This window comes from Rhodnius prolixus, unplaced genomic scaffold, assembly GCF_049639745.1.
Source record: "Rhodnius prolixus isolate KJV_2025 unplaced genomic scaffold, Rpr scaffold_28, whole genome shotgun sequence".
NCBI lineage: Eukaryota > Metazoa > Arthropoda > Insecta > Hemiptera > Reduviidae > Rhodnius > Rhodnius prolixus.
The window spans coordinates 804,199-830,701 of NW_027411618.1; the positions used below are offsets into that span (position 1 = coordinate 804,199).

Here is a 26,503-nt window from a genome sequence, read left to right on the forward strand (position 1 = left end):
ATAGGCCAATGGATTTATGGAACTTGATGTAAAGAATGCGGATCTCATTCTTTATAAATAGGATTTTTAGGTAGTTGTAGATCTGTTTACATAAAAATAGGACTATTAAACAATTTATTTTTTTCCTAAGGATCTTGAATTTGGTAGGCGGTTAGGATTAAAAGGATCTTAGAAGGATTGCCAGGACTACACAGAGCCTTTAGTTCATTATAGGTTTCATTTTCGACGTCCATTGTCATTAAGTTGTACCTCCATTTTCTAGAATAACAATTTTTCAGTTACAGATAACTTCAAAATGGATACTTCTGATTATAACTCATTTTTTTTTTTTTTTTTACAAAATTTGGCCTGATCGCAATTACTTAGTAAGAGGTACCAAAAGTATAATCTTCATTTTACAGCAATAATTACTTTAGTCATGCGAGTTATTTCAGAATATATCTAATATGGATTCCTCAATTTAGATACCACTTATTCTCAATTCTTTTAAGCAAATATTCATGGAAATCGGTTCAAGCGTCGATAATTTGAAACGATTGCCATATTTCCCCTTTAACAGGTGTAAGAGTAGAAGGCTGCTTTAATGTTACTTAGGGGGAGCCCTAACCCTTTTATCCTGCAAAATTTTATCAATATCGAGCCATGATTTTATAGAGTTATTAGTAATAATAATTTTGGAGAGGGCCTTACATACATGTGGCTAACTCCCTCTTCCATTTAATGTACAGCGTCGAGACCTCCAATAGGCATATCTACATGAAATTTCGAATCGAACGACACCTCATTCATGAAAATCAGTTTGAGTGTTTAGGCGCTACCTAGTAGAGAAAAAAGGTAACAACAACAAGAACAATTTTTGAAAATGCCGTTTTTGCTCATTTTTAGCAACTTTTTTTTCACAAAATCTATCAGATCTAGGTTGTTGCAAAAAAATTACAGGCATAAAGGAGGATTTGCCCTATATTATAAAGAAAATTTGAGAATTTTATCTTTTATAGAAAAAGAGAAAAAAATTGTCAAAGTTGGGTGTTTTTCAATGTTACAGCTTTTTCGTGCAGTTTTTGAAGATCAGCTTTTATTATATTTCTATACTATAATTTTTTTAAAACGAGCACCTTTAAAGGTATGTAAGTACGAAAAATTCGTCTCGAGTTTTTAAAAGCAGTGATCTAAAATAATCAGAATTCCTAGTCATCTAGGCCAGCGTTTCCCAACCTATTTTGGCTCGCGTACCACTTGGTAGTACAATGATGCTAAATTTTACCACTTCGTAAAAATGTTTGTATTTCCCGAAATTTGTTATTCCGAGTCTGTTATTTTACTATTATTATCTTTATTTGTATAGAGATACAATGAATCTGTTACAAAAGAGTTGTAGTTCATTTTACAAACTTTGTAAAGTGTAAGATCTTACTTTTTTTAAATAATTAAAAATTACGAACATATTTTTCTTTTCAAAATTATTAATTAATTTACAAAGTTCTTCCTTAGGATTATTATATTTGTGCCCAAATCTTCTAAATTAATATCTTTTAAGCATTCAACTACCTGTAAGTACAAATTAAATTTAATGTTGCTTGGATAGGCGCTTACTCATTACAATTCAGTCTCTTTAAGCAGATTTTTACTTGGTTATCATTTAAGTTCTGTCACATGGTAATTCTATTAAATTTTCTGTCATCTTTTATTGATGATGATGCAGCTTTTCCTAAATTTTCTTTAAAGAAGGGGTTTGAAATTCAGTTTTCATTTGTATTTTCGGGTTTTGGGATATGCTCCATGAAAGACAATTTTAATCCTGTTAAATGGGCTATTATATTTTCTCGTATATCTTGAGACAGACTAACCTTATTACTGTACAATATTAACAACTTTACTGTATAATATTATTAATTAAAATAATTTTTATGAATTATGTGGAAAAAAGTTTCTAATATTTTTATGATTTAATTTTTTATGTCCGCCATTATTGATTATTTTTCGCGTACGCTGATGTAGGCCATTGTATTTTATTTTTCAAACCGCATAAATTTTTATTTCTAAAAGTTAACAAAGAGCATAAACTGGAATAAAAGAGTTAAATAATGCAATGCCTGCTTGAGCATAAGTACTTAACATGACCGTTTCCTAAAGAAACTACCTCTTCATCCCCTTCACCTCCAATAAAAAAAGAAGTTTGCTGGGATAAACGTTTCAAATAAAAGTATTTAGAAGCATTGATGGGATTTTGTGATCCATGGAATTCAATGAATGCAATAGCTTTTGTGCTTAACAAACTAATTCATCCAAAAGATTGACCTACAATTTCGTAACAAGTTCAGAATATCTAGGCTGTCAAAAGGTTTTAATTAATACTGAAATATGTTTGAATTAGTTACTTACCAAAGAATCAACTTCTGGATCTGCGATATAGTATGGTTTTTCCTGGCGAATCTGAAACAAATAAAGGTCACAATAGATTTTAATTTTTAACTTATACATATTTTAAATGCTAAAATCACTCACACTAGAAAATTGGAAAAAACATTTTTTTTTAAAAATGGATTTTGGGCAGGCGAGATTTACCAGGATGTTTGGGTATCTAATACCCACTTTAGCTCCATTAAATCCGTTAAATCGTGGGGAACCTATTCATTAAAAGGGTTTATGTTAGCAAGCTTCATCAAAATGACCGTGGACGGTGCATTTGGACATATCTAGCGTTTGGTTTCCGGGCGTTCTTGATCTATAAGGGGTTGAGATCACCTGCTTTAAACCTAGCCAAAACCACTTCCGCTTTGTTCATTCTTCACCAAAAACAGCGCATATCTTGTTGGCCGTTTTTGTGGCATTTCTTCCTATCCAGTAAAAGAAATGCCTGATATACACTTTGTTTTCTTCCATATTGAAAGGCGTATAAAACTGGCAAAAAATTAATATATAGTAACCAAACTTTTTTTTATCGAAATATGCCTGAAGTAGCGTCATTTACGATATAGTACGCATGTCATTTGTGTTCAATTGTACTGATATACACAGACCTGTTCTCATGTAACCTACCAAAATTTGGCACGAACTTACCAGGCCTCCTCAAATATAGGAGAGCAGTCGATAACCTCCTGGCTAACCTGGCTTGCTAGCCAGAGGAGGCACCTTTCAAAGGCACAGTAAATGCTTCAAAAGTTGAGTAAAGTGAATTATTTGATAAATTAAAGGAATAAGTTTGATCCTTTACATGAAAGATATTGATCACTTAAATATGTGGCAGGAGGTTTCCAATGTTATTGGTAATTAAGCGAAACTCTCCCAAAATTACCAAATAATTATTAAACCTTCTTGTTTGTAACAGATGTAAAATTATTTTTTAGCCATTTTGTGTATGCTTGAGAACATCTAAAGCTCTTAAAATTTGACTTTTTCTTAGAAAAATCACTCGGAAAACGACTTATTTCCCGATATTAAGAAAAATACTAGCTTTACTGCCTTGGCAATATTTTTAGTAGAAAGGGGATGGAAAAATACATAAATAAGACCTATTGTGTGCTCTTCTTTCTCTTTGATAGCAAGTTACAAAAATTGAAATATGATTAATAAATACCAGATTTTGAAATGACCTAGCACCTTTAATTTTGGAAGATATCGAATTGCCGGTTTCCGGTTTCTTTCATAACTTTTGGCACTCTTTAAAATTGTGTGAATGAAATTAGGGGACAACTGCAAACCCTTAATTTTGGACGCGCGTCCGCCGCTTATGCGCTCAGTAATCTAAAATCAAGTCACATATTCTGAAACTAGAGGTGACGGGCCACAAATTTTTCCTCTACCATTTTTTGCTCAGATTAATAGTTTAAGCATGAAATGCATTTGAGCCGTCTTAAAATGAACACCCTGTATATCTTTTGCAATTTGAAGTTCGGACAAAACGTGTAGGTTGGCACTTTGATTATAGCAATAAGAATAACTGAGTGTTCACATAAAATTTTTGTATTTTTTTTTTGTGCGTTTTCCTACTCCAATGCGTTACATCAGACATGTTTGTAGATTTGTCACATTATTAACAATTGCTTCGTAGTAAATTAAATAATGACACTTTGAGGATAGGGGCAGGATTTTTTTTTTTTACTTTAAGACTTGTTTGTGGAAGAACATGTTCTAACAAGTTTTATGTCCATTAAAATATATATATATGATATCTGTTAATTTAAGTAATAATTAGTAATAGGCAATTAGTGGTAAACTAATTAATTGCAAAGAGCAGACAAGGTGACTTCTATTTAGAAGGCAGATTAGCTGAATGACTTCGTAGCAACACGCGAGCTTTCTTTGCCCGTTAAACACACGCAAAAAAAATTACTGACTTCCGTTACACATCGACCCAATGCGGAAGTAATCAAATTTCTACACAATTTCTGAGTAGAAAAATGTGTCATGCAATTTCTGGAATTTTAAAAATCACGTAAATCAAATTGGGTGGATATTCCCATTTTGGGGTTTATAATTGGGTTATAAAACTCCAGATTTTGGACGTTAAAAATGCTTTCTATCGACGTACAGAATGGTTTGGGTCGTGATACTGATCCATGCATTATGGATGATATTTCTGCACATTGAACTCAGCGCGAGACTTTAGAGGCTTGCTTAAGGCATCATTTTCCTTTACTATACAGCTGGCTGATACGTAAACTTTACTGAATGTGACACATTCTTATAATATGCTTAAGGAACATAATTCTCATTAATATTATACATTAGATTAGAACATTGTGCTTATGGTTACACATTAGAAACAAGCTTAAACTTGCAATTCACATTAATATTCTCACCGTTAACGCAATGAAGCAGTTTACAGACAAGCTTGTAGTTTCCCTTTATATTATTTAGTAAGTTCATAACATTGTGCTGACTGTTACACATTAGTGGCAAGCTTAAACTTGCACTTCAGATTAAGATTCTCATCAATAATGGAATGAGGCAGTTTACAGACAAGCTTGTAGTTTCGCTTTATATTATTTAGATAGTTGATAACATTGTGCTGAATGTTACAGATTAGTGGCAAGCTTAAACTTGCACTTCACATCAATATTCTCATCATAAACGCAATGAGGCAGTTTACAGACAAGCTTGTAGTTTCCCTTTATATTATTTAGTAAGTTCATAACATTGTGCTGACTGTTACACATTAGTGGCAAGCTTAAACTTGCACTTCAGATTAAGATTCTCATCAATAATGGAATGAGGCAGTTCACAGACAAGCTTGTAGTTTCGCTTTATATTATTTAGATAGTTGATAACATTGTGCTGACTGTTACAGATTAGTGGTAAGCTTAAACTTGCACTTCATATTGATATTCTCATCATTAACGCAATGAGGCAGTTACAGACAAGCTTGTAGTTTCTCTTTCTGATTGTTGTAGATTAGTCGCAAGCTTAAACTTGCACTTCACGTTAATATTCTCAGCAATAATGGAATGAGGCAGTTTACAGACAAGCTTGTAGTTTCCCTTTATATTATTTAGAAAGTTCATAACATTGTGCTGACTGTTACACATTAGTGGTAAGCTTAAACTTGTACTTCACATTAATATGACTATATTAATATATTACTCTTCAAAGTTAATTTTATTAAAACAATATTTGGAAATAAAGTTATCTTTGTTTTATTTTATTTTTTTTTCGCATCAACAGCTGAGGTTATTAGCGCCCGGAGCTTTTTCCAGTGCACTGCCGGCCTCCGGACAGTGTTCTCTCGTTACAGACAACACTGTCCATCACCGGACAGTGAGCTGTAAGAAGCTCCTAGGAAGAGAAAATCTAAGGGTCAGCTGCTGGATTCGAACCCGGGACCTCCGCGTGGGAGTCCAGTATGCTAACCGCATAGCTAATCCCTTCCCTCTTTGTTTTATTCTCTGATTATTTCTTTTCTGAGATGGTAAAAACAGATTTAGAGGGTGCGAGGGAGAGATTGTGGGGCCATCACACAGCAGGGAACTTACAGTAAGTTTAACTGTTTACAGAACAATCTAGCCTAAGTACTGGCAGTGAGGCTGTGATGCCATTGTGCTAGAGCGCCCTATATTTGCCTATTCAACTGAATACACACATCAAACACAGTCGCCTGTTTGTGCTAAACGCCCCATGAGGTCCCTGTACACACTTACCTAGCCAATTCTTTTTTTTTTTTTAGCCACTTGTTTTAAAGATATAAACCACTTGTTAGCCGTAAAAATGTCGCTCACAGTTTTACCTATTAATTTTTTTTTTTATAGTAATAAGTTACGAATTTCCCCTCTCCACTTCTTGCATGGTATTGATGTATTTATCATCGTACAGCCATAATTACTCATGTGACGTCAGACTGATAGAATCGACCGGTCCTTTCCGAATCTAACCTAACGCACTCATACAAAATAATTACAAACACGCCAGTAAATACTATACGAGGGTCGTTTGAAAAGTCCGTGCAAAGTCAGAGAGATAGCACCACTGGCGTGTATCGAGGTTATGTTTAGTTAGTAGCATCTCTTGGAAGAACACACCAAGTTTCAGCCAGATCGGTCTATTTCTTTGTGTTTGGCATTCGTTTGAATTGAGGAAGTCGAGTGATTTTCAAAAAAGGGACGAAAAAGAATTTCGTGTGTTGATTAAACACCACTTTATGAAAGGCAAAACGCCTCAGGAGACTAAAGAGAAGATTGATAAACATTATGGTGACTCTGCACCTTCGATTAGAACAGTTTATAAGTGGTTTCAAAATTTTCGGAGTGGCCATATGGGCACAAGTGACGCCGAACGTTCTGGACGCCCTGTTGACGTTACTACTCCAGAAATCATTGATAAGATCCATGATATGGTGATGGATGACAGAAGAGTGAAGGTGCGTGAGATTGCTAGTGCTGTGGGCATCTCGAATGAACGGTTACATAATATTTTGCATCAACATTTGGACATGACAAAGCTATCCGCAAGATGGGTGCCGCGATTGCTCACGCTTGACCAAAAACGAAATCGTGTGAAGTGTTGCAAGGACGGTTTGCAGCTGTTCCAGAAGAATCCGCAGGACTTTAAGCGTCGTTTCGTCACTGTGGATGAAACATGGATACATCACTACACTCCTGAGACCAAAGAACAATCTAAACAATGGGTTACCAAGGGGGAATCTGCGCCAAAAAAGGCGAAGACCGTTCCTTCGGCCGGAAAGATTATGGCGACTGTCTTTTGGGATTCGCAAGGAATAATCCTCATCGACTATCTGGAAAAGGGTAAAACTATTACAGGTGCATATTATTCATCGTTATTGGACCGTTTGAAAACCGAGCTGCAAGAAAAACGCCCACGATTGGCCCACAAAAAAGTCCTTTTCCATCACGACAACGCACCAGCTCATACCTCAGCAATTGTGGTCGCAAAATTAATGGAAATAGGGTTCCAACTCGTTTCACATTCTCCAGACTTGGCTCCCTCGGACTACTATTTGTTCCCCAATATGAAGAAAAGGCTGGCGAGAAAAAGATTTTATTCAAACGAGGAGGTGATTGCAGAAACGAATGGCTATTTTTCAGACTTGGACAAACCCTATTATTCGGAAGGGATCAACAAACTAGAGCAGCGTTGGACGAAGTGTATAAGCCTAAAAGGAGACTATGTCGAAAAATAAAAAAGGTTTACCCCCAAAAATTAAGTAGTTTTTATTTTTGCACGGACTTTTCAAACGACCCTCGTACATTCGGCCAAATAACTACGAACTTGAGTGAAGCGATCAGCTATGCGGTTAGCGTATTGGATTACCACGCAATCCCGGGTTCGAATTAAAGGTGATAGCCGTTAGATATTCTCTTCCTAGGAGCCTCTTACAGTACACTGTCCGGTGATGGACAGTGTTGTCTGTAACGAGAGAACCTCTAATCTAAGACGTTGACGCGCTTTAAATCATTAAATAAATAATAATAATAAACTACAAACCTAGTTCCAAATTAGAAGTAATAAAGTATTGCCATATTTAATTTGGTGTTTAAATTTAAAGCCATGAGGTTAGTAATAAAAAAAAAATTACGTAATATAAAACAAATGAGATCAGATAAATACGAAATGTTTATAATATAATAAACATAATTGTAATAATTAGATAACAATAAGTCTAGTGATGTTTACTGCAGGATTGTTTTAGGTTTAGTACTAAGGAAATAAACTAGAATAGTAAGTAAATGCAGTAAAAGCGGTGATGGCTCCCAGACATTGTAGGTCTTAGTCGACTAGACTCGGGACTGTTCAGCCCAGACTGTCAGGTCAGTTTGATAAATACTCGGAGACACGCGAGCCTGCACTTTTAGTTATGAAACCATTTCTACTTATGGGTTTGTTTCTTTTTTGGTGCCATCATCATTTAATGGGAGTCATGGGTAGAAAGCTTTCTATGGTATTAAAGAAATATTTTGATTCAATAATGGGTATTAAAATCCATTGAGATTGAGCTGGTACAATAAAAATGGGCACCTATTTTCGTTAATATTCTTCCAATGGGGAAAGGAAACGATAAGCTGTCCAACGCCCCTGAAGAGAAACAATATCAGCTATAGACCAAGGATTAAAATCCAGTTCTCGGCCTGAGTCATCAAAGAATCACAGCTGCGCGAACAAAATATAGCAATAACTTTACAGGGGGAAAAACAGTCTAGACTCCGCCACCATCTAGCTATTTCTACCAAAGATCCTAAACCTAACATGCACTCCGCGTCATACTGAGATGGTAGGATGTTTCGTTCGGCTTTAGCAGGATTGTGAGCAAATTTCTAGGAGGTGCTTCTCCTTTAAAACCATGATTTCCAAATGAAGGAAACGAAGTGGTTAGATTTATTGGCCCGGGAAGGCTCTGCGGGAAATTAGTTGGCCTGGAGCCCTGTTTTGTGGTTTCTAAGTGTGTTAAGTCTGTGGCCATCAACCTGTAGGTGCAGAGTAGGTCTCAAGAGTGGTGGCGAAGGAGTTCATTAGAGGCTATTCACCAAGGCTGACTGCAGAATTAATCCGTCAAGGCCGTGGGGCTATAAGGATAATTGTAGGCCTATTTACTGGCCACTGCAGGCTGTAGGCGGATAGCCGCTGTAGGTTCTGTCAGGAAGTTGAGGAAACGGCATTGCACGTGTTGTGTCAGTGTGAGGGCCTTGTCCTGGCTAAGGATGTTACTTCTCGGGGAGGAAGAATTTAGTGAGCTTTACCCAGGAGCCGCTCTCCAGAATTAAGAGTCTGATTAAACGGACGGTTCTTGAGGGCAAGCTTCAGAGTGTGGGGAGCCACAATAGATCCAAAGGAGTCACAGTGGCGTAGGCCTTGAGGGCGCCCTAGTTGAATCTAATCTACCCAGGCGTTATGAGGTTCTTGAAAAATTCCACAGCATGGCACAATCGACCCCTCATGGGGGCCCCAACTATTCTGACTGTAGTTAAAGCTAAATGCTGCGAGATCAACCAAAGCTGGACAACTCGACTGTTCGAGTCTAATACAGGGGGAAATAGTGCTCCTGATTTGACTAGCCGAAATCCTTATATGAATCCGTACCCATACCAGAAGAATATCTGTAGAAACAGCATAAGTTCCACCCCTTATCCGTCGAACTAAACAACTGCAGAGGTAAGTTTGGTCAAGTAATGGTCATCTATTGTGAAATAATTTTTTCTTAGGTTTCAATCCTTGGATACTTAACTTCTGCCAGAGTGAACTGCTTGTCGATGGGCCTTCGAGAATCGTAAAAAGAAAAAGACGTATCAGTGTTGGATACCAGCGCTTTGGACACAAGACGTTTATCTTTGACAACGTTCGCTTCAATAAGAAGTACCAAAATTCTTAGATCCTCAGAATTACAGTTGTCAATGACAAGAGATTTGGAAATGATTTCGATTATATTTACTGGCCGTTTCAAATTTACTTCTTTTCGTTCTTGGTCTTGAAGCTTCAAAATGTGGACAGGGCAGTAAACATTTCATATTGAATTAGCCACAACAGTTGATACCAACTTTCCTATACATTATTCGCCTCACAAAATCTACTAATTATTTTATTGTTTACGTCCAGATTGGGGGAGCCCTCCACGGTTCAAGGACCACCGCTGGCCCTGTTTTCTCTGACAGACATGGCTAGTAAAACAAGTTAAATTTGAAGAATAGTTTACCTTGATGGTTCAATTTACATAGCATAAAATATTAATGGTTAATATTATAATATAAGCAGTGCCATTTGAATAATTAAAATCACTGTTAACATTAATTAATTTATACGTTTTAAGAAAAATTTACTTACAAAAGAGTCGTGAAGACTCACACGACTATCTCTGACTTCAAATTCTCATTCATTATCTTAAAACTACCAATTCAAAATGAAATTTTTGGCGATGTCTAAAATTATTGTTTCCTTTACAACACTGAATCGCATCTATTATTATATTAACTTTAAAACGAAGTATTAATAATTGTAGAATAATATTGTTCATCATTTTTTGGTGACTGATTCTTTAATCAAAAATGAAGAAATATTATTGCTTATTTAAATCTAGTTGACGATGGGTCTTCGAGATTCGTAAGAAGGAAAAGACGTATCAGTGTTGATACCAGCGCTTTAGACGCAAGACGTTTATCTTGACAACGTTCATTTCAATGCACATGAAGTACCCAAAAATTCTAGATCCTCAGAATTACAGTTGCTTTAAATTTTGAAACACAAAATTTTAGTTACAAAAATCTATTCCAGGAATATAGTAATCGCAGGAGTTTAAATCCTATTAGAATGATACTTTAAAAGGAAATCCTTGCTCTCAGAAGTGTCCTGAGTCAAATTTCCTTGTAAATATATTACAAATTAAAAGATGTAAACCCAAAATCGAGGGCAATGTTTATTAACACTGAACCTACCACGACCGGTTAATTGACCGTTTTTTAAATTTGATTTAAATTTTCTAATTACAGCGTTATCAAACCGCCATTAAACTTCACGACTTTTCCTAAAATATGTATACAATTGTTTTTTTAATATTCACTTCTTTTCCTAATATTTGATTTTTGAGAATTTGTAGTCCGTTTTAACTACCGCTACCGGCTGAATATTTTCATTTTATTTACTTATTTTAGTATGTTATTATTTTTCTTTGTAACAGAATTCTCTCGAAAACTCAATTTGATAATGCATTTATCGGATTATTGTTTGCATGTGGTGCATATGAGGCAAAAAAGGTACGATATTGCCCTTTTCTATGGAACGAAAAATAGGGACGAGCATTCTTCTCAAACACTGTGAGCAGAAATGTATAGACGGAAATTGTGAGGTTTATTCGAGTGGATCAAAGAAATCCTCGCTTATAAAACGATAAATTTGCTTTGATTTCTAAATTTTGGAACAAATTCGTAGAGAACTGTCAAAACTGTTCTAACCAAGAGCATATATCTCTTCCAAGGACCCAACAAACCAACAAAGTCAAGATGCAGCTTTACTCAGTACATGCCAAATAAACCGGATAAATTTGGTATCAAATCTTGGCTAGCGTTCGGTGCAATAAAAGGCTTTCCATTTTTGGGAAAACGTGAAAGCAGAGAACCTTCAGTTCCGCTTGGGGAGTTGGTCGCTCTGAAATTAGCAGAAATGTATACAGCTCGTGGAGGAAATATAACCGTGGAAAATTTCGGAGATGGCCTCAACAAATAGTTTTCAATATCCTAGACTTAGGCCCGGGATAAATGCATGGATTTTGCATAAAAAAACTACCGGAAGTGAAATTTCAAGGCAAAACTTTGTGTTACCATTGCAGAATCATGACAAATACTAGTACACGAACAAATGGTCGGAATATAGCCAAATAAGATACTGCAAAGGCAATAAGACTAAAAAAGGCTGTCTAAACTGTGAAAAATACGTATGCGGGAAATGTGCAATTGAGAAGCCTATAATTATAAAAAAATGATGCAAAAAAGAGTAAAATCTACGAGATTTATTTTTAAACCAAAGAAACTATGTTTTTTCATTGTTTAATAATTATTATCTTCATTCTAAAATAAGAGATTTAAGTGATTTTAAAGTCCGGTCATTTGACCGCTAACGGTAGGAATAGTTATGCATAAATGTCGGTAGGTTTAGTGTTAAAAATCCATTTTGTGATGTGGTAATTTAGGAACAAATGGTAATATTCAATTTCAGCTTCATACTATTTTTCGTTTTGAGGCATTTTGTTTCACGCTCAGAACATTTTCTAAAATCGGACTTATTCTTATTTACCATATTCGGACTTTAAAAACCTCAAATTTTATAAATTGAAATTTAGAAACCGTAATATTTGCACTAATTTAAGACCACTTTGCACAAGTTTTTTTTTTTTCAAACGTATTCTTGACTATTAAAAGAATGTTTATAGTGTTATATAGTGAAGATAGGGTGGTATAATCTGTGGCAAGAATGTTGGAGAGATGTGACCAGAGACTGTCCACGGCCAGACTCCGCAGTGCCCATGGCCACAAGAAGAGGATGAAGAAGTAAAAAAAAAACAAAACAAATGAATTAAAATGAGAGTCCGATCCAGCAGCCATATTGCCGGAGCAGAACGCACACTAAGGCAACCCAAACTGGCTTTGTATTAAAATTAGATTCAAGCATCTTAAGTTCACTTCTTTAGGAATATTTTAAACTATTAGAAATGAAGCAAACAAACTGTTTTTATACATCAAACACTCAATTTTTCTGTTAAAATAATTCTTGTAACCTTCCATAAAAAAAGATATAACCTGCACAGTCTTAAGACTTTCTCTTACAACTATTCTTACAGTTGTAACTAACAAATTTTCTACCATTTCCCCAAAATTGAGTCATATTTAATTCCTAACCAACAACCACCATTTTATAACCGTGCATTAAACTGCAACGTAATCCTTCAGATAGATTAGTTACTCCTTCCCAAAAACTGCTATAATTCCAATTTTTCTAAAAAGATAGTAGCAAAAAATCTAAAGGTACGTATATAATGTACGAACACAGTTTACAGAAAAACCTAGAAGTCCTCTTCGAGAACGTGAAGAAGGCATTGAATATAGAGGTAGTTCTGGTAGAGGTATTCTCTTGAAACTCGATTCTAGCAAAAGCCTTTTAACCTTGAGTACTGTGGAAGAAATAGGATTGTTCACCGCAAAAAAATGGAACGTTAGAGAGTATATCTACTATTCTATCTACCCTATTCCGCCAAAATACCCACTTTGCCGGGGAAAATATTGTAAATATAAGTTATGGATCGTTTTGGTGTTTCTTTTATGAAACCATTCTCCAAGATCAGGTTAGATGATCTAGTAAGGTTCAAATGGATCGATATTACACAGGAGGATTGCTGTATTTGTGAATAGATTTGTGCCAGAATTAACAGGAGAATCAACTGTGTAAAAGACTCAATCCAGTCCAAATCCTTTATGTTCTAGATCAGCGTTTCCCAACCTTTTTTGGCTCGCTACCACTTGGCAGTACATCATGCTAAATTGTACCACTTCGTAAAAATGATGGTATTTCGTGAAATTTGTTATTCCGAGTCTGTTATTTTATTATTATTATCTTTATTTGTATAGAGATACAATGTATCTGTTACAAAGGAGTTCAAGTTCATGTTCTCTTTATAAATTTTGTAAAGTGTAAGATCTTAGGTTTAAAACTTTTTTTAAATTAAATTTAATGTTGCTTGGATAGAGCTTACTCATTAAAATCAGTCTCTTTAAGCAGATTTTTACATAGTTATCATTTAAGTTCTGTCACATGATAATTCTATTAAATTTTCTTTATCTTTTATTGATAATGACGTAGCTTTTCCTAAATTTTCTTTATAGAAGGGGTTTGAAATCAAATTATCATTTGTGTTTTCGGATTTTGGAAAATACACCATGTAAGACAATTTTAATCTTGTTAAATGTTCATTATACTCGTAATTTCTCGTATATCTTGAGATAGACTTACTTTATTCCTGTACATATTAACAACTTTACTGTATAATATTAAATTAAAATAATGTTTATGGAATAGGAAAAAACGTATCTATGATATTTTTCATTTTTTATGTCCGCCATTATTGATTATTTTTCGCGTACCACCAACCAGCAACTTGCGTACCACATGTTGGGAAACGCTGTTCTAGATAGTGAAGTGGTTTGAACCCTGATTGAGACCTGAAAATACCGATTAGTCTAGGTAGGATGCATGGATTAGGTAATAAGTATTGGGAATGACGCATATGAACTTGTACGTATAGCAGTCCAGATAGGCCTCCACACAATTAATGATAATACAATTATTAAATTACCTGTTTAGAGAAGATGGCGATGTCCTCATTAAAAGATTCCGAAGAGCAGACATCTCCACCGGCCACTCCAGGATCCCGAGGAGTGCATGTGGCCAGTTCGCACTTTTCAAATATTAATGCCAGTAGAGGGAATAGGGGGTGTCTGCAACAAAAAAAAAAGACAACATCATGCTTAGTAACTTAATATAATTTATCACATTTGTGTTTATTATTTATTTTCTTTGGATGCCGCAATGTTGATGCAAAACGGTCTAGATGTCTGCCGCACAACTTTTTGGTTTCAATTATTACTTAGCAGACATGTCTAACGAGAATAATTGAAATTAAAAATGAAGCACATTTGTTTTACGAACGCCTTTGTCTATTCTAACTGTTGAAGACTACTTGCCTATAAATTGTTGGATAAAGGAGGTTAGAAGGATACTTCAAAAGTCAAGTAGCTTTAAAACATTGAGTTTTGAGGGTTCATCAAAGCTTGAAAGCTAGCAACACAACGAAATAGAATAGGAAAGTATGCTTACACTCTTTTGGATCCTTGGACGCGAGGGAATTGCGGGTAATGCGAAGGCAGGAGGATGACCAATCGAAAATGGGTTCACCCCAACCGCAAAATTGGCCTAGAACCGTCATAAACTGTTTTCAGAAAAATTTAAGGAATTGAAGAAGAGGTTTATGAATGGACGATTAGTCCAGCCCTCGACTTTGGTTGAAACTAAGAATGTAAAGACTATAATGTAAAAACCACAGGTTCCTGTAGAAATAATTGCGTGCAACTTGGTAAAGCTAATTTCTACTGGTCGCGTCAATTGTCCGGTTACCTGTTCATATTAGTATACTTGGGGATTGGGGCAGAATCAGCACTGAGAGATCTGAATAAGTAAGAGAAACAGTGGCACACTGTGGTAGGTGGCTGTCCGAGGTTTGTAAATACTAAATTGAGGATATTTAGAACAGAGCTAATGAAAAATATAAATATAGGGATTAGTCTTAAGGCAAGAACCAAATTTAGGTCAATTCTTGTCTTGCTGCTCTCAATTTGATGGAGCTTTGAATACTGTTTCAATTGCTTGGTCTCCTGGTCTTTACGGCAAACAGTAAAGGAAGGAGCTGCGTGGATAACAATGACTCCACAGCCCATTATCGCTGTATCCTATCGACGTTGTAGAACAGAGGCAGAGTAGTGGATTTTCAAGGAACATCGGAAACGGTGGAGATCCTGAGCTGATTGCCATCAAGCTAAGGAGATTCTTGGCCTGTCGAAAACGGCTGTGGTTGGCTGCAGCAAGTTCCGGAGCCACCAGTTGGTTCAGGTGTTGAGTGGACATGCGAATTTAGCGTACCATCTTTTTCAAATGCGGCCTTACCCAGTCGCCAATTTGAGCTGGCTGGTGGTGAGTCCAATGAGACTGTGCGGCACTTTGTAGAGGTGTGTCCCTTTTTTTCTAAAACTAGATTCCTTGTTCTTCGGCAGGTTAAATGTTTCTCTCCCGGAGATCGTGGCATCTGGTAATCTTTACCAGAACTTACTAGGTTTATTCAGTGCACTGTGGCGATTGAGTCGCCATGCTCCCTAATGTTGTTACTTTATTAGTTTATGGTTCTTGCTATCCGGAAACTCTTAGACGGATTTATTGGTTTTGAAGCCCCTGGTATCTCTCATGAGATGATGAGTGGGCGGGGAACAATGGGCATTTCGGATTGCCTGCGTTCCTTCCCCTTTTTGGTGGAACCGCCCTTTTAATACAATCTACAATCTAGTCTTAAAAGGAGGCTAAACTTGTTGAAAAAGTGCTGGCCTAATCCTTGGAAGGATTAGGGAGTCATTGTGGACCTAGAACCTGTGCCACAAGGCGATCGTTGAATGATAATGCTCTGAACAGCACTTTTTCAGTACATCGTATTACTTAGCCATCACGAAAAGAAAGCAACCATAAATGCTAAGACTTCTGCGCATGCCGATGCTCTGATAAAGGGTGCATCACTGTCTTAGAATAAAATATAATGTGAAAAACTCAAAAAAGAAATAAATTTTGTAATAAAAAAAATTTAAAATACTATAGTTAATAATTTACTTCAAAATCCGTTTTACTGTCAGTAAGTAAAGTTTAGGAGCATTTCAGACAAGTTGACCATGGTTATATACCTGGGTGTTTTGTATGGTGTGTAAAGAAGTATGAAGGCGATCCCTGGGGACTGACCCCACACTTGTAGGGGTACTTCAAGTAAGTAACCCTAACATTAAACTTTTCACAAAGTTTTCTATTGTTTTTCCCACTTCTATATGATAGACCGGTCAAAAGAAATTCTTTTTCCTGCAGTATGTAGAAAAACTAGGGCAGCTAGCCATGTGTATTTCCTGGGCTATAAAGGATCTGGGAAGTGGCCACCAATTTGCCTGTTGCTTTCTAAAGGTGGACAATTACAACTCTATATGTTGGTGTTACTACCGTTTAAAACTAGTCAGGGACTCAACTATAGAAGTCTCAAACTGATTGGAGGGTGAAATCTGTTGAAGGAACAAGAAATCTGGTTTTAACACATGCTTTTCTATTCCTGCAGTTCATTAAATACATTTTTTTCAAACTAAGAATCTTTTCTAAAAATATTACCTAGATTTAATACCATAATAAACAATACTCGTAATCCTGATGAAAGACGTGTGACTTAAACCCTAAAATTGTCTTCTGGTAATATTGTTGGATGAAGTAATATCTACTGTTGATTATTTTTGGTGACTGATTCATAGTTTCATTAGGATGAAAAAAATAACTGCCAATTTCAGTTATCATATATTTTTATTATGCCGAGCTTTCGACCCCTAGGGACTAGGTCATCTTCAAGGCTAATTTACAATGTACTATTTTACATCATTAAAGGGTTGGTGTGTCTTCTGTTTTGTCTGTTCATGGACTCCCAATATCTAACTACAAATAAAACCCATTGGTTCTATACTTTGTCACAGAGTTCTGTAACCATGACAACGCCACGACATTCTGGTGCGCTTTTTCTGGATGGAATCTTCACATCTGTGATTTTGTTTTTATTTTAAATAGGCAATTTATTTGATCGAATAAATCTGAAAAATCTTGACCAACTTGTAACTGTTGGTGGAGAAGGTCATCTTAAGAGTATATTACTGACAGAAAGAGGTGGTGTTAGCATCAGGGACCGGCTGGCTGCCGGCCTTTCTCTGAGCTTCCTTGGAGTGGAAACTGGATTTGTATTAATATCCATCCAGTTTCTCTTAACTGGAGAGAATCCTCCTTCAAAATATCTTGGAAGGCGTTAGTTGGAAAGGATTTTGTTTGGATATGCCGGCCGCCAGCCGTTATCGGAGTTTTCTTGGGCAAGAAACTGAATTTGAATTAGAAAAACCATCCAATTTCATTTAATTATGGCTTGGCATCTTCTTCAAGTGGAAGAAGATCTCTGATGGTCAAGTGGAAGGCTTATTGGGTCAGCGAGTGATCCCTGGCCGCAGGCTCTCGCCGTTCTTGCTAGAACTTCTCTACAGATCCTTGGCAAAGGGGAAATGCTATAGGATGAGTGATTTTTTGTGAGTAAAACTCAATAGACAGGTATTGAACGAAGTAAAATACAACTCGTTCGTAAAAATCGTTGTTGGAAGGAAAAAACCAACTGCTTTAATAAAATTGAATAGAATTCTACGATAACTACTGCGCATTAGAGCGTCACATAATTTATGATAGTGCAAGTTCTATAATTAAATGAAAACATTTTGGCGTGCCAGACGGAATAAAGTACAGGTTATAAGGAGGTTATGTCGGATTGGAGAGATGACCATACTGAACAAGCAGATTGGAAAGAGTATGCACAGCAAAAAAAATTCTTAGAACAATTAAAGAAATACAGTTCTTGGCTATTGTTCTAGGCTAGAGTTTGGTGTAAACATAGCCTTATAGACGATAGCAACAAATGCTTTTTGGAATAGATTATAAGTAGTAGGAAGGAGTATTCTTTGGGGTTGTTTACAAAATAAGATCATTTAAATTTGAATGAACATAAGGAGTGCAACCTGCAGTTTAGATTAAACAAACGGTGAGCCAATAAGCTGTTTATATGGGATTGGTGTAGTAAACCCATGGGTTTTAGTGTGGGGTCCGGCCCCAGGACTTGATACAGTTGTAAGACAATCATTGCTATCTTACCCACAATCTTATTTACACGGACGTACAGACGGGTTTTAACACGAAGCAACTACTCTGAGTGGAAATACCCATACTCTGTACGTGTGAACTATAAATTCACTACGAATTCAGGCAATATACAATGTGATCCATTTAAAATGCACCAATCGCTAATAACTTTTTAGGAAAGCGGAATTTCGAAAAAAACCCACGATGTAAATTTTTATCCCCGAAGCTGTATCTTTATTTTTACGGCTAAAAACCTGATTAAGGTTTCATAAGGACCACTGGTTTTAACAATGATTATGAAAACTTCATAAAGAACTGTTAAAAATGACGCTAACCCCGTTTTGATATCCCTAATATTAGTCAAAATATTTAAGACCAAAGTTACAATTTTATCTTATTCGTGAACGGTTTTCATTATTAATTTTCCATCAGAAATACACGCGTTTTGGGAGCTCCTCTGACTGGGTAATTCCACGGATCTTCGTCACACTTGAAAACATGAGGGCCGAAAAAAATGGATGAAAATATGATTTTTGGATTGTGCTTCTGGACTAGAATTTACCTGAATTTTTTCAGATTTTTTTTTCAAGGTCATTTATTGTTTATAACATTTTTTATTTATTAAAAATATGAAAAATCAGAAATTTCAATGAATTTTTACGCCAATTCTGGCCAATAAACAAATAAAACATCCCATATAAAAAGTTTGTGTTTTTGTCCAAATTTTTCAAAAATTATATTAGTTCAACGTTTTATACAATATCTTTATTTCTTATTTGAAAAAACACTTTAAAAATCGCAATTCCCAGAAAACGCCACCTTCTATCAGGCTGAAATTTGGCAATAATATTGGGTGTACATTCCAAAAGACACATACAAATTTTCAGAGTGGACCGCCTATTAATTTAAATATGGCGACATCTACAGTTGTCGATTGAAACCTCCCCGCCTGTTATTTTTCGTATGGCAACACATTGTAGATGGCGCTGGAATAATTGCGGTCTAGTCTGATCTCTGAAAAAGGAAAATGAAAGTTCGGCGAAACACACAGAAGGCAAAAAAGAAAAAAAAATGCGAAGAAAAAAGTCGCACGAAAGAGTTTGGCAAGTCGCTCAGATTATAAACATTTAGACCGTTGTTCCAATCCATTCGGTATGGATCGGCACTTGATCAAGACAAAATTGAGAAAATCCTCGAAGCCTTTGAAAAAAAGGTTTGGTTACCTGGGAGGTCGGCTGTGTAATGAGTGGAGGAAGAAATTGTATGACACAGGTAGGTTTTGAGGTTATGTTTATGGTACACATAGTTACGTTGTCAGTTACTTTATTGTTATCAACATTTTTGCAGACCGAGAAACTTTTCTGTCTTTGCAAAAACAAAAAGGCCAGCAAATGGAGATCCAAGTTGAACGACAGCAGCAAGAAATTGCGGATGATTATGAGATAGACGAAAACGGCGGTTCATTGCAAACACAGCAATCCGTTGGAAGTGACAAATCTTTTCACGACAGAAACTATGAAGTTGAAATGATCAATTCTAGTCTTCTGAATGCAATTGCAGCTTCACCCATCACAAAGCGATGCTTACAGAAGGAGTCACAACATCGTTAAAACAGGCATTACTAGGCGGTCCACTCTGAAAATTTGTATGTGTCTTTTGGAATGTACACCCAATATTATTGCCAAATTTCAGCCTGATAGAAGGTGGCGTTTTCTGGGAATTGCGATTTTTAAAGTGTTTTTTCAAATAAGAAATATTGTATAAAACGTTAAACTAATATCACAATCCAAAAATCATATTTTCATCCATTTTTTCGGCCCTCATGTTTTCAAGTGTGACGAAGATCCGTGGAATTACCCGACTGCAAAAAATGTTTATTGGTGCCTCAAAGTAAAATAATAATAATAATTGAAGATTTTAAAGAATGTAGAGGTAATAATGTAATGGTTGTGGGTGAATCAGGATAAATTTGTTTTATCATCAAATAAAAGCAACCATCACATCATTTTAATGCTCCCCCGTATGCAAGACTTCTTGACCTATGATTACGGTAAGAATATCTTGCCAGGGAGTGGCGGGTGTTGGTCTAGTGGTCCAAAGAGCGTGGCTTTGTAAGTGGGAGATCCCCAGTTCGAATCCCGCGTATCAGGTTTTTAGTCGTAACTTCGCCAAAAATGAAGATACAGCATCGGGGGTGAAAAATTTGAAAACTAGACCGAAAAAAAACATATAGTTTACTTCGTGGGTTTTTTTCGAAATTCCGCTTTCCTAAAAAGTTATTGGCGATTGGTGCGTTTTAAATGGATCACCCTGGTAAATTTTTATTTATTTTAATCAGTTTTCCTTTTTCATGGTATTGCTGTTTTGTCAATTTTCCGAAATCGATTTTTCACCAGAAAAATGAAAAGTTTTTAATAAAATATAAAGAGATGAACTGCGGTAAAACGAATTCTTGTGATTATTTTTACACCAAATGTTTAACTAATGTTTTCAAAAATGGATAGAATATGTATGATAGAAGTTTTATAGACTAGCAGTTGGTGTAAAGATGAATGCGTACTACCTAAGTCAGCCATGGACCCTAAGAGAGTCTGTATCTCAGAATTAAATGTGTGCCTCAGGGGCTTTTAGAGAAAAAGAATTAGAGAAATAGTAATTAGAATTGGTCTAGGACTTGTAGATTTGATCTAGCCAGACTAAATGGCTGCCATTCTCTAGAAAGAGACGGGCAATCGCGCTACAATTTACCTGTCTTCCATCAAGTTTTCTTACTCGTAGGTACACCTCGTTGCAGACAGTTTCAAAAGAAAAAAAAATACCTCTAATTATAGACCAGCCTGAATTACAATGAATGGTTTTCTGCCCTGAACATTAACTACCACAGACAGTATTTCCTCTCCATCAAACTATGAACGTTTCTATAAATTCTTTTCTAGTCTGCACATAGATCACAACCAAGATGTGTCTATCACATATCTATTAAACTTAATTTTGTGGCCTAGGGTTAGTATTTTTTCTGTTCTATAATTCGGCGATCAATGGTGGAGATTCAGTTTAGAAAGTGGTATTCGAGTCCGAAAGAACCACTTTCTGAATCGTTTTTTTGTAAAATGATTTTCTGTGAAATATATTCAATTTATTAAACCAAATAATGCTTAATTGTAAATAAAGAATTCCCAATTTTTCAGGCAGTCTTTTACGTCCAAACTGAAGCGACAAGGAAAATCATACTTTACTGTTTAAATTCTGCTATTAACCATTAAATAAAAATTTAAAGGCCTAGACCGGGAATCGAACCCAGATACCACAATACAACTTATCTTTACAGGCCTTGTCCTCTAACCCGCTCGGCTACGGTGGCGTCTGCTTAATTGTTACTAAGTAATTGGAGTAAGTTTGATGTTAATACTTCCTTTTATTAGCCATTTCTGGTTTGTTTGTACTATCTTACCAACCACCGTAATAATCAAATCAAATTTTGGATTCAATTTCCAAATTTGGGATCGAAAGTGCCCTTTTGCCAAAAAATTATTTTTTATTATTTTTTAACTTTACTCTTAAAAGCTCCAATGATTTTATTTCAACTTAAATAATATAAAAATATCAGTATACAAATTTAATTCAAGACGCATGCGTGCTAGAATATGCTTCAGAAACTCTTTGAAGCTTAAAAATTAAGGAATAAATGGAGAATCCTGATACAAAACCCCATTACATTCTCTTACTCCCGTTAAGAGGTAGAACTCAATCGTGATGAATTTTCAGTTTTGTGTTTTTGCCCTGGAGTACAATTCTTGATGTTCCAAAATTACGAAAGATTTTGTATAGAAATTTTTTTTTTTTTTTTTGAGTGTATGAGAGTGAAGGAGCTCCTTTTAAGTTTAGGAAGCTCAAAAGCTCAAATTTTCATATTCTTCGAGCTCCGACTGTAACAGCGCTGAATATCCCTCAACTAGAAGTACCAAAGAACCACTTTTACTGAATGGGTTATTAATTTCAACTCTTTCATATGTTCTTTAAAAACTTTGTCATAATAATGAATACAGCTTTTTCTTTATTTCTCTAGAAATTAGGTCGTTTTGGACAATAAATTCTGTAATTTACCTAGTCTATCTTATGAGGATCAGTGTTGAAGCGGAGCATTTTAGACAAAGCCATACGAACCAATGGAGTACGATACTTTTGTAAACAAATACACCGAACGGAATTATAAGTCCATTTTAGAGGCATTAAAGAAGGCACTGGTGAATAGTGGGAGTTGGTTATTTTGATGGCATGACTGCCGCAAGCGCCTTCTGCCCGTACCCGGGTAGGGCGCGTACAGACTTGTTTAAGTCCCAAGAGATTGCTTGGGAATCACCACCACCCAGAGTCTCAAGCTCATTTTGTATTCTGTTTGCTAAATGATTATAACCCCGCTCTATTATTTGCTATTGCACAAAAATTACCAATTTTTGCGCCCCTTAGGCATTGCCAGCTTTATCTAAAGTAGTTTTCCTGCATGTTAATTGCGTACTTAAAAAATTTGGTGTAGGGTGGGAAAAAATAAAGTCAATTTTCTAAAAAACTTTTTAAGCTGTTTAGTTAAGGGAAAATGTTTTTTTAAAGTTAATAATTTTCTAACTTATTTTAATAACAACTTTTGGAGTCACTTTGAACATTTCTGAACTTTAACAGTAAGCTCCTGTTTAATTTATTTTTATTAAACCTGTTGCTCTGCTAGAGAATACATTATTGAAGTTCCTAATTTCAGTATGTGTAAAAATTTTAACACCATAAACAATGTCAGGATTCCTTAATATGAAATTTGGTAAAGGCTGGTATCCTCAAAATCTCAACTTCAACTGGTATCGTCGAGTCAGCTTTGACCCGAAACTTTAAATGCACATTACTTTTGATTTATATAATTAAAATCGATTTAGTTTTTGCTTAGAAAATTTATTTAGCAAACGAAAATGATGAATATTTTGTTAAATTTGTTTCATAAGATTAAGAAAAACAAAAAAGAATTAAAAGTTGCATTTTTTTCCATAATTCTGCAAGTACTGAATTACGAGGGTCGTTTGAAAAGTCCGTGCAAAAATAAAAACTACTTAATTTTTTGGGGTAAACCTTTTTTATTTTTCAACATAGTCTCCTTTTAGGCTTATACACTTCGTCCAACGCTGCTCTAGTTTGTTGATCCCTTCCGAATAATAGGATTTGTCCAAGTCTGATAAATAGCCATTCGTTTCTGCAATCACCTCCTCGTTTGAATAAAATCTTTTTCCCGCCAGCCATTTCTTCATATTGGGGAACAAATAGTAGTCCGAGGGAGCCAAGTCTGGAGAATAGGGGGGATGTGAAACGAGTTGGAACCCTATTTCCATTAATTTTGCGACCACAACTGCTGAGGTGTGAGCTGGTGCGTTGTCGTGATGGAAAAGGACTTTTTTTTGGGCCAATCGTGGGCGTTTTTCTTGCAGCTCGGTTTTCAAACGGTCCAATAACGATGAATAATATGCACCTGTAATAGTTTTACCCTTTTCCAGACAGTCGATGAGGATTATTCCTTGAGAATCCCAAAAGACAGTCGCCATAATCTTTCCGGCCGAAGGAACGGTCTTCGCCTTTTTTGACGCAGATTCCCCCTTGGTAACCCATTGTTTAGATTGTTCTTTGGTCTCAGGAGTGTAGTGATGTATCCATGTTTCATCCACAGTGACGAAACGGCGCTTAAAGTCCTGCGGATTCTTCTGGAACAGCTGCAAACCGTCCTTGCAACACTTCACACGATTTCGTTTTTGGTCAAGCGTGAGCAATCGCGGCACCCATCTTGCGGATAGCTTTGTCATGTCCAAATGTTGATGCAAAATATTATGTACCCGTTCATTCGAGATGCCCACAGCACTAGCAATCTCACGCACCTTTTGTCATCCATCACCATATCATGGATTTTATCAATGATTTCTGGAGTAGTAACCTCATCAGGGCGTCCAGAACGTTCAGCGTCACTTGTGCCCATATGGCCACTCCGAAAATTTTGAAACCACTTATAAACTGTTCTAATCGAAGGTGCAGAGTCACCATAATGTTTATCAAGCTTCCCTTTAGTCTCCTGAGGCGTTGCCAAACACAAAGAAATAGACCGATCTGGCTGAAACTTGGTGTGTGTTCTTCCAAGAGATGCTACTAACTAAACATAACCTCGATACGCGCCAGTAGTGCTATCTCTCTGACTTTGCACGGACTTTTCAAACGACCCTCGTAATCACTACAAAAAACACCAATAACTCAAAAAGACAATTTTTTTTCGAAGCTAAAAGACCAGACTGAAAAGGACAATCAATCAAATCTTATATCCGGAATTGAATGTATAGACTATCACAAAAAATACATAGGCGAAACATCACAGTAATTTAAAGAAAAAGACTGTACCAACACTCTTACGACACAAAACTAAAAAAGAACACCACAGCACTTTCCTTACACAGCACAGAAAATCATCACACTTTCGATTCCCCCAAACACAAAGATACTTAAATCAGAAACCAACACACCAAAAAAGGAAAGTGCTAGAAATGATATACATAGATATCTAAGACAGAAAACAGTTTAAATTTCAAAACAGACACGAACAATTTAAACAACATATACGCAAACTTACTACAAAATACTTGACAATTGGCAACACTGAATTCCACACAACCGAACACATATCACACACAGACCGATCACATACAGTCCATGAACAGACAAGACAAAAGACACACCAACCCTGAAATGTAAAAATATTACTTTCTAAACTAGGTAAATAATTTATTATAAATTTCGTTATATTATACATATTCATTTCAATAGAATCATTGTTACCAAACTGTAAATATGTTCCACAGCCCTGAAGTTGACCTAGTCTCTAGGTCGAAAGCTCGGCAGAATAAATGTATCACGACTGAAATGGTAAGTATTTTTTCATCCTATTTTAGTTTACAGCAAAATGAAAATTGAGTGTTCATAATAATAAAAGGTAAAGAATTCCCACTAGGAATTTTTTTTACTATCGAAGCAGAACTGATCTTGAGGACTGTATGGCCCATTGCCGCTTGACGAATGGACCAACATAAACACTTTGAAAGGAATAACTCATCTTAGTTGTAAGTTTTATGGTGAAACGATGGACATTACGGCCTGCCAAGATGTGGTCATAAGTCATCTTAAATATCTCAGGACTGTCAAGCCTCACTCTTTTCAGCTTACATTGTATTCAGTTCAACTTTTAATTCACAGAGTTGGGAAATATAAAACTGTGAACATACTTGACTATTTCTCTAACTGCAGTCAAAGTTGTAAGCTTGTATTTGATGTATTTATTGTTATCTTCCAACTTAGACTGATACAGTCTGTCCTTCAAATTGAATGAACAAAATAATAATGCTATTCATGTATTTAACACTGCATTGCCAATGCTCGAAACTTAGTCAGTTATTGCCAATGTGGAGTCATATTGACTCCATAATTTATTTTTATCTTTTTTTTACGCTGATTTCAATTTTAATAATAAAATTTGCATTAAAGGATGAGAAAGAATAGGAATTAAGAACGAAAAAACAAAATGTTGTCCACAAATAGGCTTTAACATTTCACGCAGAAGGAATTAACTTCAACTTAGGATCGTAGTAATTTCAGTATTTTCTAGAACCCAGACTGAACTGCCTTCTGATTAGGGACTTTTTCATTTTTTTCAATTACATTCACTATTTTCTCAATTACTGGCGCGCTGTTGACACGGATCGGAAATTACCCAAATCGCTGCAAAGTTTTGGCTGCAATTCGGACAGAAAATCAATTCTATAAAGAGGCTTTGTTTTTTGTGCCTTAATACTTTCTATGAAAATTATGTAAATTTATCAAAAAGCATTTAGGCAATAAATGTTGATCATATTAAAAAAGAAACACAATGACTACCTTCAAGTTTTTTACGATTAGCAGACAAATTTCGATTCACTGAATCATTATGTAAAGATGAGTGTAGCGACCCAGTTTATTGAGCTTCCCTTTGTACGATACCGCTGTAACATTTAGCTCA

At 35.8% G+C, this 26,503-nt stretch overlaps 1 protein-coding gene across 7 annotated transcripts in view; it reads right to left on the minus strand.

Moving 5' to 3' along the window:
* Positions 1–26,503, minus strand: part of hth (Meis homeobox homothorax) — a 290,170-nt gene that overhangs the window by 216,420 nt on the left and 47,247 nt on the right. For all 7 annotated transcript variants that reach the window (XR_012460421.1, XR_012460420.1, XM_074134764.1 and 4 more), the window contains exons 3-4: positions 14,282–14,423; positions 2,383–2,433 (exon numbers count right to left, since the gene is read on the minus strand). Coding sequence is in view for 5 of the 7 variants with exons in the window: in XM_074134764.1 (XP_073990865.1) it covers positions 2,383–2,433; positions 14,282–14,423 (193 nt within the window). In the remaining 2 variants the exon portion in view is untranslated. The remainder of the gene's footprint in view (positions 1–2,382; positions 2,434–14,281; positions 14,424–26,503) is intronic.